The sequence below is a fragment of the Mustela lutreola genome, chromosome 7 (genome assembly GCF_030435805.1).
Source record: "Mustela lutreola isolate mMusLut2 chromosome 7, mMusLut2.pri, whole genome shotgun sequence".
NCBI classification, from domain to species: domain Eukaryota; kingdom Metazoa; phylum Chordata; class Mammalia; order Carnivora; family Mustelidae; genus Mustela; species Mustela lutreola.
Genome location: NC_081296.1, coordinates 3,508,838 through 3,522,265, shown reverse-complemented (window position 1 = coordinate 3,522,265; position 13,428 = coordinate 3,508,838). Strand labels below are relative to the sequence as shown.

The 13,428-nt window shown below is 63.7% G+C and overlaps 1 protein-coding gene across 2 annotated transcripts in view; it reads right to left on the bottom strand.

Annotated features, from left to right (window-relative positions):
* The window catches only part of ACSBG1 (acyl-CoA synthetase bubblegum family member 1), a 41,379-nt gene that overhangs the window by 14,846 nt on the left and 13,105 nt on the right, over positions 1 to 13,428 (bottom strand). The window contains exons 2-3 of one of the 2 annotated variants that reach the window (XM_059179771.1): positions 10,111 to 10,209; positions 9,047 to 9,144 (exon numbers count right to left, since the gene is read on the bottom strand). In XM_059179771.1, the coding sequence (XP_059035754.1) occupies positions 9,047 to 9,144; positions 10,111 to 10,209 (197 nt within the window). The remainder of the gene's footprint in view (positions 1 to 9,046; positions 9,145 to 10,110; positions 10,210 to 13,428) is intronic. The other variant, XM_059179772.1, reaches the window with a different exon arrangement.

Here is a 13,428-nt window from a genome sequence, read left to right as displayed (position 1 = left end):
GAGGTCACAGCGCTGGCCCCGTAGGCCCGATGCCATAGCTCACTCCCGGGCACCACCCCGCCCAGAAGCTTCGGGTGGCCGTTCCCTGCGTGGCGGGTGGGACAGCCTGACTGCCGCGTACCAGAGCCTTCGGCGCACCGTGCAGCCTCTGAGTCGGTTTTGTCGAAGGAGAGACAAGGATGCAGACTTAGGGACCATCGGGGGTCAACAGAAACCGTGTCCACGAAGAACCCTGACACACAGGTGGTCTGCAGCAAATGCACGTTTCCGATTTCCCAAGTTCCCCAAATTCCTAGGAGGCTTGGCCAGAGGTCTAGACCCTTCCGTCCTCTGGGCTTGCTTTCCCCCCAGGGCCCGAGACAGTCCTTTGGAGCAGACCACCCCAGGAGGCGGGGCGGCTCTGCCACCTCCTGGCCGGACCGCAGGGGTGTCCCCAGACGCTGGATGTCCTCTTGAAGCAGCACCGACCTCAATTCCGTCCTGTGGGACGACCTCGTTCCTGCCCTCCAGATACTCTTGGGCGGCACACAGACCCTCGAGGTTCACAGGAGACCCCAGGCTGGGACAGGACAGCAGGTTCCTCTTTCCAACGAGCCCACGGCATTTGCCACGCAAAGACGTGGATGTGGTCGCCATTAGGACAGTCAAACACGCAGACTGGCAAGCGCCCGTCCGCTGGTGGACAGAGTCCAGCGTGGCCCCCGCCGCCCACCATCCCCAAACGCAGGTCGGCTCAGAAGTGGCCGTCGCGACCGCTGCGGGCATGGCGCGGTGGAAGGCGGGTTCGTGGCTGCCTGGCGGAGGGGAGTCCCCGCCAACGGGCACCAGGGCGGAAAGGTTCTAAAGTCAGCTGGCAGATATTGGCGCAACTATAAACACTCGCTACAAATAACGGACAAAATGATTTTTTTCCGTGAAAAATAATCACACTTCCACCGGGTCAGTTCGAGGCCGTACAGTTACCTCAGTGAACCTGCTCTAATGCCCGGGCGGCCGGAGGCCCTCTTCCCTCCCTGGTCCCTAAACCAGAATAGGTGGTTTCTCCCGCGGGCGCTTCCCCCGGGGGCACGAGAGAGGAGGCGGCAGACCGAGTGGGAGACACAGGTCCCTGCTGCGCGCGGAGCCCGCCGCGGGGCTCGATCCCCGACCCTGAGATCAGGACCCCATGAAGGCAGACGCTTCCCCGAAACGGCTTCCCCCTCGGCCCCTCCCTGCTGGTATTCTCTCCGTCTCAAATGAAAACTTAAAATCTTCTAAAACCTGACGTGCGAAGACAATAGCACGGGAGTGGAGCGCTCCAGGGCCGGCCGGCGTCCAGGCTCCTCCTCACCTCCCAGAGGCGCCGGCTCCGGGCTCCTCCTCCCGCTCTCCGTTCTCCAGCAGGAACGGCCCTCGCGAAGGGGGCCGCAGTCCAGGGGGACGGTAACCACCCCGAGCCTTGTCCCCGCGCCGGGGAGGCCACAGGGCAGGGCGGGGCGGGAGCGGCGGGCACAGCTCCTCTGCGGGGCGGCCGCCCTGGGCACCGCGAGCTGGTGCCCAGCAGGAATGAAAACCGAGGGTCCCGTGATGTCTGGGTGTCTGTGTGCAATCACCCTGTTTTCAAATGTTGGCTCACACTTTGAAAGAAACATCCCACAGAGCTGTGGAAAATCCCCCTCCTCAATTCTCTGAGCCCAGCGAGTCTCCCTGGTGGGGTCCACAGCGGGGGGCAAGCGCCCCTCCCAGACACCGCCCCGGCCACACGTGCCCCCACGGCCCCCAGCTTTGGCCCTTATTCCAGGCTTTCCAAAGGACACGTCTCTAGACATGGGTCCATTGGCATATAGGTTTCCACGGAGTTCCTTCATCTGACCTCTGCTCTCCCATGGACGGCAGGGCCCTGCCTGATGGTGCCCACGCTCGGCACGCAGGGGGACAGAGGGGACGGCGAGGAGAGGGAATGTGGTGGGCCCTTGAGCCCGGCTGCTCTGCCCCGACAGGAGAGCCACCCCGGAGGGTCACCAGCTCCCCGTGCTGAGCCAAGCCAGCTGGGCCCCTGAGCCCTCAGACCCGCCAGAGGAAGGGGTCTAGTGGGCAAGGGGCCTGCCGTGGTCCCAGAAGCCCAGCCGCCCCCCTGCACGCGGACGGCTGCCATGGTCCTGGCTCGCAGTGAGCGCCCACCTTGCAGCACGTGGGCTGTGTAAACCTTCTCCACGGCCCGGACGGCACAGCCGGCCCTCGGAGAAACGGGGGCAGGTCACCTGTGCAGCTGGCGGCGCAGCAGCGATTCCCACCTGCAGGCCGGCTCCCAGCCCACACTGACCCCAGCGCCCGTGTCTCCTTTGGGAAAGGACTGTTCTACCTCCTGCCCAAGGCCTGGGGGGGGGGGTAGCCCAGGAGCGGTGGGCAGTGGCCTCCAATGCCCCTTCCCACATTCTGCAGCTCCTGGAGTGACCTTCTGGAGCCCAGGTCTGACCTTGTCCACAGGGCGGTTTCCACGCTGTTGGCCTCTGCTGAAGGCCCTCTGTGACCTCAGCGCACACTCCCCTTCTGGTCAGTCAGAGCAACTCCTAGTCCCCAATCCCCCCATCCATGCCTGGGTCTATGCCTGGGACTCGCACTGGGGCGCATGGCTCTTGCATTTCCTGTCCCAAGAACCGCTGCTGCCTGAACGCTGGGGCCGGGGCCCGCTGGGCCTTGCTGAGGGTCCCGCCTCTCCACAGCTGGAGGCCTTGAAAGCAGGTTTGACTCCTCCCTGGGGCCTGTGCGCGGAAGCCGGACCCAGAGCGGAGGTCAGGGGGCCTTCGGGGAGGACGGAGCTCGCTTCTGTCCCCTCCCCGTCCCAGGGAGGCGGGACCGAACCACCATGTGTCTAGGGCACCCAGGCCTCCGTCCTCCGGTCACCGGCGTGGCCTGACGGTGGTGCAAGTCAGCTTCCTGCCCAAGTACCCAGAGAGGCCGGCCCACCGAGTCGGGGCTGGCCTAGGCGGCCCCGTGAACCTCCGTCCCGCGTGCCCGGGAGCCTGCCACAGCTCAGGGGCCATGGCCTCTGGTGCCCGCCGCTGAGCGCCCGCGGGCTTGGGGACGGAATGAAGGAAGACACGGGACTCTCCAAGCCTGGGAGGGCCTCACGCTCCCCGTTGTCTTCGCATGTGCACACGGGCCCCCCTTTGGGCCTCTGCTCACGCCGCTCCCTCTCCCGACCCCTCCTCTGTCCGAAGAGGACACACCTCTGGATGAAGCAAGGTGGGCAGAGCCGTCGGGAGCAGGGCTGGCGGGCCCACAAAGCAACGAGCCTTGGACCCCAGCCCTGCACCTTGGCCGCAGGAACTCCGGAGTCTCATGCCCTGGACCAGGCCCATGGGGTCCCCGTGCCGTGGGAGCCTTTCTCACGCAGCGCACGTGTGGCAGGCCTGGGCCGCGGCAGGTGGGGAGCCTAGAGAGGCCAGTGGCAGGTGGAGTGTGCGCAGCGGCGGCCGTGGGCGCCGGAGCCACGGCGTCTATTACTTCTCATCCCTCCGCTTTCACTTCCTCCTGCCTGGCCTGTGGTCGTGACGACCCCCCAGGTGGAGCCGTGTCCACTCATCGGCCCACCAGCCTCCTGCCCGGGGCCTCTCCCCGTGTGAGGCAGCAGCAAAGACAGCGCCAGCCCTGCTGACCCCGCTCAGGACCGGTTCGGGCCCTGGGCCATGTGGGAGTGGGAGTCGGTGCGACCTCCCTGGGGACAGTCAGCCAGATACACCAAAGGGCTTTGGAAAGGAGTCCCCTCGGAGCAGCAGCCACACTTGCCGGACGGGCTCGAGCAACCAGAGCAGGGTCCGGAGCCTGCGAGTCCAGAGACCCATCTGTCCGTGGCTCTGCTCTGAGCACGGTCCCTGGGACTGACTCTGTGTCCCAGCAGGGACGGGCGCATGCATCGCGGGAGCCACACCGCAGATGCCGAGCAGTCACAGGAACAAGGCATCTGAAGAGTTTAATGACACAGAAATGCCCGTGGACGACATCCAGGGGGACGTGGGGTCAGCTTGCAGGTGGAGGGGAAACGGGCTGCCTCTCAGATCCACACCCAGAACCGACACAGCGGGCACCTCCGGAACCTTCCCTCCTTCTCTCCAGACAGACCTGAGCCCGTGCAACCACCATGCTCGCCGCAAACATTCGCCAACGAGGTAAAGCTAATCCTGTGGCGTCCATCGTGGATGGGGACAGAGCCTCCGTGGAGAAGCGGCTGGGGTTCCCACACACAGCACACTGGCGGCCTGAGAGAGCTTCCTTACAGGGGGCCGGGGTGGCCAGGGTCACAGCAGCTCAGGGCAACAGTAGGGCCAGACCGCAGTCAGTCCTGGCAGCTGAAGGGGGTGTAGGCGTGGGGGTCCATGGTCCCTTCCCTTGGGGATGGTGTTGGGGGAGGAGCCGGGCCCCCTATCAGACCGAAGCAGGGAGGAGGGCCCGTGAGCTGGCGGGGCTGCTCAGCCCGCCGCTCCAGGGGCAGGGTCCGCGGTGACTGCGGAGACCGAAATCAGGCCCCTTTAGCCCTTTCTTTTCTGTCTATTATTTTTTATTTTAAGTAGGCTCCATGCCCAACGTGGGGCTTGAACTCACGCCCCTGAGATCAAGAGTGCCGTGCCCCACCAACGGAGCCAGCCCGAATCCCCGAGTTGCCTGCCCTTTAAAGCGTCCTCGCCCCCCAACCCGGATGTTGGGCAGGGACGCAGATCCGCATGCCCCACCAGGCTCACGGCTCCAGGAGCAGCCAAGAATACAGCCGCAACCCAGCCAAGGTCCCCGGTCGCCTCGATCAGCCCAGCTAGCAGACAGGCTGCGGCCGGCAGCCAACCCCCCAGTGCACAGGAGAGAATGCCAGCCGAGTGCCCGGGATGGGCTTTCCCAAGGCCCGGTCCCCCTCTGCTCGCCTCCTCTTGCTCATGGGGTCACTGGTCTTGGCCTGACCCAGCCTGTGTCTTATCAATCACCCATTATGCTGGGGGTGGCCGGGGGGCTGGGAGCTGCTGTCCTTGAGGCTCTGGGATAAAGGCTTCTGAGCAGCAGAGGAAATCACTCTGAACTGGCTGGGAAGGAGAAAACACTGGGCAAGCGCGAGGGCGGTGGGGGAGGAGAAGCCCGGGGCTGTTTACCACCGTCTGTGGGGATGACTGAGAAGGAGCCTATTGTACAGTTGGAGGGATGCGTGGGCCTGGGGTGGGCAGGTGGGGAGGCGGGGCTTCGGGCCTGGGACAGATCTGCCTCCGAGCTGCTCCTTCCAGCTCTGGGCCCCAAAATCTCTGCTGTCAAGGTCAGCCTAGCCGGGGGCGGGTGTTGGACGGGGCCTGGACTCGGGCCTGGACGGGGGCGGGACAGGGCCATAGACGCTCCCTCTGTGCACAGGGACCCTTTGCTTCAGCCCTTGGACCCTGCTCAGACTCATGCCAGGCCCTCGTGGGGATGTTTAAGGGAAAGAGGTCATGGTGGCCTCAGAACACAACTCAAGATAAGGACAAGGCCTGCCTGGGACAGAACAGCTTCTCCAGACCTTGTACAGAATGTCCTAGAATGTGATTTTGGCTCCTCTGTGTCTGAGACCCCCTCCACCTGCTGGCCACTCCGCAACCTTCTTACCCAAAGGTTATGAGCTCGGGCTTGTGGCCACTCAGCAGGGAGAGCCTGGGCAGACCCCATCCCCCCCCGGGCCTCGGTTGCCCCACCTGAATGACAATCGGGACGGACTAGATTGACGGCCTCTGGGGTCACTGTCCCGCCTTCCTGTTCCACCCCCAGGATGCCACTCGTCCAGGCCTGGACCACTCAGTGGGGTCGCTGAGATGGGCTTTGCCTGCCTGGTGGTGGGTGTGTGCTGGAGACGCTCGGAGCCCGGAGCCAGTCTCCACCTGCCCCGCGGAGCCCGGCTTCCCTCTGCCGGCACCCTCTTCAGGGGCAACCCTGTGGCTGGCCCCCAGGGGCCCAAGGCAGTTTTCTTGTCGATTTGGGCAGGAGCCCAGCCTCCCAGCCCCTCCTTTGAACACGCGCCCCCTCAGTCGTGGTGGGGTGGAGGTGGCGGGACAGGCAGGGGCAGCTCTGGGCCACGGGCACAAACGGACCATCAGCCTCTCAGCCCTGGGGCGGCTCTTTCTGCCCACGGGGCCTGTCGCCGAGCTTTAATAAGACCACATTTTGCACCAAAGAAATTTCAAGGGTTCTTTCTTGACCCCATCAACCTCCCCTATACTCCGAAACAACATCAGACACGACAGCTCTGGGCCCAGACAAAACGTCCACTACCCCCTCCACAGAGCTGGACCCGTGGTCAGGGAAGTTCGCACAAGGGTCCCCTCTCTTCCAGGCTGGTGAGGCTGAGGTTCCCACTGGTCAGGCGCTGCCTGCACGCATCTGCCCTGTTCTCGGGGACGTCTGTCCTTCCCCACCCCTCCCCCGCCAGAGGCAGAAGTGACCGTGGGGTGGGGGCTCCCCTGCCTCAGGCTGTGAGCGTCCCAGGACGAGGGTCGTATCTGCCTCCTCCCAGCTAAGAGCAGCCCTGTCCTTGAGGCATCTGGGCAGGGTGGGAGTGCGGGACAAGGAGGCCCCGTACAGCCCTCGACCCAACCACAGGCCTCATGGGGCTCAGAGCTCCCCGGGGGTGTGGGAGTCCTCCAGAAGAGTGGGCGTGGGGACCCGGCTCTGGCCAGCCCCTCTGCCGGTCCCCTCCCGAGCAGCTGCTCTCCCTGGACCCCCTCCCCTTCCCATGGTCTTGGCCTTGCCCTGCTCCAGCTGGAGTTCATGCTCCGCTGGAAAGAACTAGAAAGAACTGCATCTCCAGGGCCTGGCACACGGCTGCCTTTGTGTGGAGGCCAGACTCCAGCAGCTCGCAGGCCCGACTCAGGGGGCCTGCCTCCCAGCTCAGAGCCTGGCCTGGGGACAGGGGCTCGAGGGCCCTCCTGCTTCTGGGAACTCACAGAGGCCCCGGTGGCAAGTGACAGGAAAACAAGACTCCCCTGAACTCCCCAGGGGGGCTGCGGCTCAGAGGAGAACTGGAAGGGAGGTGGGGGCTGGTGGGCCCAGAGGGGGCCATGCTCCCCGGGGCCCCAAGATGCAGCGTGGCCTGTGAAGACTTCCACGTCCTACTAGCGGCGTGACGAGATCGTCACAGAACCTCTCGGAGCCTGGTTTCCTCTGTCACGTGGGAATGAGCTCCACACCGCTCTCTGAAGGTAACATGCGGGACGGCGAACCCCTCGGCACAAAGCTGAGCACGCACCCCGTGTTCTCCGGGACAGGCGGGTGGAGAAGGAGGACTGAACCCCCCACCCCCCCAGCCCCTCCCCACGACCGTCTCCCAGTCCTATGGAGAGCGCTTTTGGACAGGCAGCTGCAAGGCTACTCCCCCCCCCCTTCCCCGGGTTTGAACACGCGCCCCCTCAGTCGTGGTGGGGTGGAGGTGGCGGGACAGGCAGGGGCAGCTCTGGGCCACGGGCACAAACGGACCATCAGCCTCTCAGCCCTGGGGCGGCTCTTTCTGCCCACGGGGCCTGTCGCCGAGCTTTAATACGACCACATTTTGCACCAAAGAAATTTCAAAGGTTCTTTCTTAACCCCATCAACCTCCCCTATACTCCGAAACAACATCAGACACGACAGCTCTGGGCCCAGACAAAACGTCTACTACACGCTCCACAGAACTGGGACTTGCTGGGCAGTCCCGAGAGCAAGAGGGCCCGGCCCCGGCACCAGGCGGGCGCGTGGCGGGCACTCGGTCCCTGCGGGACTCGGATCCCACTGTGGCCACACCCCAGAGGCCCTGGGGCTGTACAGGAAGGCTGGCAGAGCACGACCCACGTGCCGGGCCTGTGGGGCTCCCGACGGGCCGGACAACACCCCTGGCCCTGCCAACATCGCCTCTGCCCCGAGGCGTATGCTCTCCTTACGCCTCTTGGCATCTCTTCTAGCACACATGGTGACTTTGCCTTGACACTCCTCAGTCCTCCGACCCGGAAAGCCCGGCCGGAAGAAATCTGGGGGAGGGGGCCCGGGCTTCCCCTCCACCTGTTGCTGGCTCTGCCCTCCCTTCGGTCCTGTGCGGAGACCAGAAGAAATGGCCTCCCAGGGGCGCCTGGGGGCTCAGTGGATTAAAGCTTCTGCCTTCGGCTCAGGTCATGATCTCAGGGTCCTGGGATCAGCCCTGCATCGGGCTCTCTGCTCAGCAGGAGGCCTGCCCCCACCCCATCCCCCGCCTGCCGCTCTGCCTACTTGGGATCTCTCTCCAACTCTCAAATAAATAAATAAAATCTTAAAAAAAAAAAAAAAAAGAAAGAAAGAAATGGCCTCCCCAGCTAGTTCCACTTGCTCCCCAAATCCCAGACCTAGTCTGAGCACAAGGAAGACACCAGGCAGACCCAAATTTAAGAACATTCTGCAAAAGATGCCCCGAGTTCAAAAGCCTGCACCCCAACACCCACGCAAGGGGGCAGCCTCGGGGTCACGCCTGGCTGCTCCCAGGAGCTCAGGGGCAGGTGACACAGGACGGCACTGCCCCAGGGACCGTGCAGGACCTGGAGACGGCCATCTGCGCACCAGGCGCTTCCTGGTTCTGTTTACCTCTGACCTGCGCTTCTGCTACAATGTTGTCACACAGCCAATAAAAATGAGCGAAGCTACGTGGCTACTGTCATTGGGATGACTCTTCGGGATAAATGATAGCTCTGCGCCCTCCCTGGGCAGCTGTGGGAGGTCTTTGCGAGCCTCCCACAGACTCCGCCCCCTTCCAGGCCCCGGCGGCCCCACACCCCAGGCATCCAGGCTGCTCCTCGGGACCTCGAACCGTCTAGAGTCCCCGGCCGCCCCCCTGTCTCTGTCCTCCCCACCAGTCACTGCCTTCTCTCGTGCTGGGCCCTGACGTGGCCATGAGGAAAGGGGTGTGATGGGGCTCCTGGGGACGTGGCGACCAGCAGGATTTCCACCAGATCCGGCCCCCAAAGTCTCGTCCTGTGGCTCCCCGAGCTCGCCTCTGCCCGGGCTCTGCCGCAGTCCCCCAGCACCCCGGCACAGCCCGCGGTCCCCCCACCACCCCCCGGCTCACCTGAGCCATCCAGCTGGGCGTCCTTCTCCTCCGGGGATGAGAGCGTGAGAGCACGGCTTAGGGACTCCTTGGAGAGCTTCCGCGCATCAGTCAGGGAGCTGGCGGGGAGGGGAGAAACAACGTGAGACCCTCGGGCCCAGCCTGGCTTCCTGGTGCTTGCCCAGCACACATCTGGGCACCAGGAGTGACACGGGTGTCCCTGCCTCCCGGTGGGGGTTGGGGACAAGAGCGCAGCAGCTGCAGGGCTGACCTCGCCTCCCCAGCCCCCCACTGTGGTTTCTCAGCGCTCAGCCCTGCTCTGCTCTGGATTGTGTGACTCTGGGCAAGGGCACAGCTCTGTCTGGACTCAGTGTCCCCATCTGGACAAGGAAAGGCTGGGTGGGGGTCCAGCACTGGCCGATTCTGGGCACGACTTCATGAGAGCCCCTCCTGCTCACGCCCAGACCCCTGGGCCTCAGGCGTCGGACACACTCATGCTTACAAGCTCAGACTGGAGCTGAGGACATTCCTAGGGCTTCCACGCGTCCCGTGCGGGCCCCAGCAAGGACCTCCCCGCCCCCGGGGCACCTGTGGGGAGGCCCTCGCCTACTCCTCCAGGGAGAGGACAGGTGTGGGGCGAGAGAGATCTGGGGCTCAGGCTGTTTGCCTTCACCCGTGGCCCAGATCCTCCTTGCTTCCCAGGCATGGTGGCTGTGGACAATGGATCTCCATTTCCAGCTGGACGGCCTAAGGGGTTATGGGGTCTCTGTTGTCAATCGACAGAACCTCAGCACCATTCCTCCTCAGGGTTCAACTGGCCAGACCTCAGTGTCCTGGGTGATGAGTGAATGGAGTTCAGTACACGCACCAGGGTCAACCAGGGCTATAACCTCACTCAGCTCCAGGGGCATATTTCACACGCATCAATATGTAAACAGAGCCTACTGGATTTGTGCAGTGTGCAACCTGTGTAGCTGGTCATGGCAGCCCTGAGGGCAGGACCCTGGCTCCAGGGAGTCTCGTCTGTCTGTCAGGGTGGGGCTGGTCCCATCCTTGCCCATTTCCTAGGCTGTTGCGCCAGTTACCTGCTTGTCACATTCGGCCTTACTCCTTGCTGGTTCTGCAGGTTCAAACTAAGTTTCTGAACGCACCCAGGCCCACCTGGCAGCAGTCTGCTTAAGAACCTGGGATAGGTTTTAAAGCGAAAGACATCAGGAGGTTATGAAGGGAGGGGCCAGGAAAGAGGGGGCTGGGTGGGGGCCAAGGTGGTCCCCTTCCTGGGAACTTTGTGAGCAAGTCCCCTCTGTCTGGGGCCAGGGGCCCCTGTGCTAGGAGGGTCTGAGCACGTGGGACTTTTCCTGCTGACTTTGGGTCATTGGCCACCACCATTACCCTCTCGGGTCACAGAGTGGATGCTGCGTCTGCTTTGGGACAGAGACAGCCATGCTGGTACCAAAAGGCCCCCGAACTCTGGGCACAGACACCGCAAATAGTGGGTGGATGCGGGACATGCACAGGCACGGGTCGAGGGTCCCCCGTTGGGAGCTCCTGAGCAGGCACGGTGAACTTGGTACGGGGCCCACACTCTCCTGGCCGTGTCCTCAAAGGGCGGGTGAGGCCACCCTAGGGGCAAACCCGGGGCCTACAGCGACGGGCCTCTGGACTCCCCACAGCCAGATTCGTGTAGGCTGCCCACCACCGGCACAGTCTGCTTTAAATGCCCACCACTGAAGTGCCTGGGTGGCTCAGTGGGTTAAGCCTCTGCCTTCCGCTCAGGTCGTGATCCCAGGGTCCTGGGATCGAGCCCCGTATCGGGCTCTCTGCTCAGCGGGGAGCCTGCTTCCCTTCCTTTCTCTCGGCCTGCCTATGATCTCTGTCAAATAAATAAATAAAATCCTAAAAAAAAAAAAAAAAAAAAATGCCCACCACCAAGGGTACAGACAGCCTGTCCTGCACCTAATAGAGCTTCCGGTTTCTGCTTCTGTGTGGGGCCCTTTCCCGAGCACCTGGCAGCCCCACGCATGGGCTGGGCTCTGGCGGCTCAGACGCGCTGCCGTCCAGCTCCGTCCTGGGGGATTGTGACGGGGACACCTCGCTCCCCCTGCGCATGGCCCAGAGCCTGCAGAATGCTGGATGCCTTGTTGGGAGAGGGCAGCGTCCTGTCTCCTGGGCGAGGAAGGCGTGGCCTTGCCCTTGCTGGATCTTGGCCCCTGGAAGGGGTTGGCACCCTCGCCCAACCCCTTCGGAAACAGATTTTGCAGGACCTCCCTGACGTCCTGGCCCGCTCGAAGCACGGAAGGGAAGGGAGCCATGCTGTGTGATACAGGGGCCAAGCCCTCCCTGTGTGGCCACTGCCCCGTGTCCGGGCGGGGGTGCCGCAGTGGAGGCTCCAGTGGTCCTCCTCACTCCTGCTCCTGCCGCTACCGGGACGGGCTCCAGCCCCACCTCGCCCCCATTTTGCTGGCCTGTCTGCAGCCATCCTGGGGGCCGGGAGAGCCAAGCGCACCGAACCAGCCTCTTCTGCCTGGGGAGTGATCCCGTGGACCCGGCTTCCACAGCGTCCTCTGAAGACAGCCACCGGGACGGCTCTGACCCTCCCACGCACGGGGGCCCTTGGACTCCTGCTGCTGCTCTGGGCAGCCCCGGGGTCCGGCGAGGGACCAGCAGGCGAGGTGAGTCCACCGTGATCATGACCAGAGCCTGTCCAAGGGGACGGACGAACACAGTATTCCTGTCCCTCTGGCAAGCTAGACCCCCTCCTGCGCGCACGCACCCCATCAGCACCTGGCCTCACGCCGCTGGCACAGAAACCAAATGTCCTTAGCAGCGGCCCGGTCGCCCTGGGGCGAGGAAGCTCTTGAAGGGCTGATGTGTGGTAATATACTGAAGGTATATTCGAGGTTTGTGGGACAGGCAGAGGGGGCTGTGAGAGCCCGCACTTCCTCTCTCAACCGTCTCTGGTCAACTCTCCTCTGTCCTCCTGTCCTGCCCCAGGAGCTGAAGCGAACCCTATGAAGACAGAGCTTACTGGGCCTCATTCAGCTCCTCTTTCAGGAAGCCCTCAGGGATTGCCCCCAACACCTTCTCACTCTCACGGCCTTTGGACACTCCGGTTTGGGCCTTGAAGGCCACTCGCAACTTGGTAAGCTCCATGAGTCTGTCTGTCCTCCGGCCTTGAGAGGCCCTGAGGTACACAGCTGGAGCTCAGTAAGCATCTCGAGTTATCACCATGTGTGAGACCCACAAGCCAAGAGGAACCCTGGTTTTCCATGGGAGCCCCTCCTGGATGGGGGTCCACCTCCTCGCTACTCGTTCACTCTTCCCTTTCCACTTTCAACAGCCGAGCCACTGTGCCATATGCAACATGTGTTCAAGAAATGCTTTCTAAGGTTCATCAGAACCGGCCTGTCTGGGCTCAGCTCCGCTGGCTGTGTGACCCTGGGCAAGTCACCGTCCCTCTCTGAGCCTCGGGGTCCTGGGCCAGCCCTGCATCTGTGGTGAGGCTATGGGACCCTGCAAAGTGCCTCGTGCGCTCAGCCACTCTCCCGTATTGCTGGGGGGCTGCCAGGGGTCTTCCCGGGAGAAAGGAGGAGAAAGTTCTTTGATGGGATTGGGAGGGTGACTCAGCGGAAAGAAAGGCGCCAAGCCCAGGCCTGGGGGTCCAGGCGCCGTGCCGTGCCGTGCGGGGACTGTCTCTGGCAGGAGGGTGGGGTCCTGGTTCCTTACACGGTCCTCAGGACGGAGCTGGCAGACCTGAGCAGGAGCATCTCTGGCGTGGTCCCCGTGGGGCGGCTGTGCCCCTCGAGCTCCCCCAGGAGAGAGTGGGGACCTCAGGGGACGCATCAGCCCCAGAGAGGCCTCGCTCCACCAAACCGCCCTGCAACAGAGACACAGCGTGCGTCACGGCCCGCGGCCGGGCTGGGTGAGGACGCGGGTGCCCTCCCTGCTAGGCAGGACTCACCGGCTCCTGGGGCCGGGCACCTGACTGTAGTCTGCCGCCTGCTGAGCCCACACACCTGATTGTATCGAGAACAGCACTGATTCGCCTTCGGGCTCCAGTTTCTCTTCCCAGGGCCAGGCGGCGCTGACCAGGATGAGCAAACCCACCGGGTCCCCGGGACTCCTGCGCCTCCCGCCACCCGCCCTGGCTGCCTTCCCTATTCCTCTTCCCGTTCCCACCTCTCTCCGCCCGGAGTGCAAACGGGAGACCTTATCTCCGGAAACTCAGCAGAGAATTTCCAGTTCAGGGCCTTGCCCAGACATTCCCCGAATCCTAAAAGGCCCGGGCTGGGAGAGGAGCAGCTCCTCCTCCAGATCCCACTGTCCCCGCCGTGGCGGCGGAAGCCAGGCTCACCAGCCCGGCAGAGAGCCGCTTCCTCGGGGCCTCTCTGACACCCCCACAC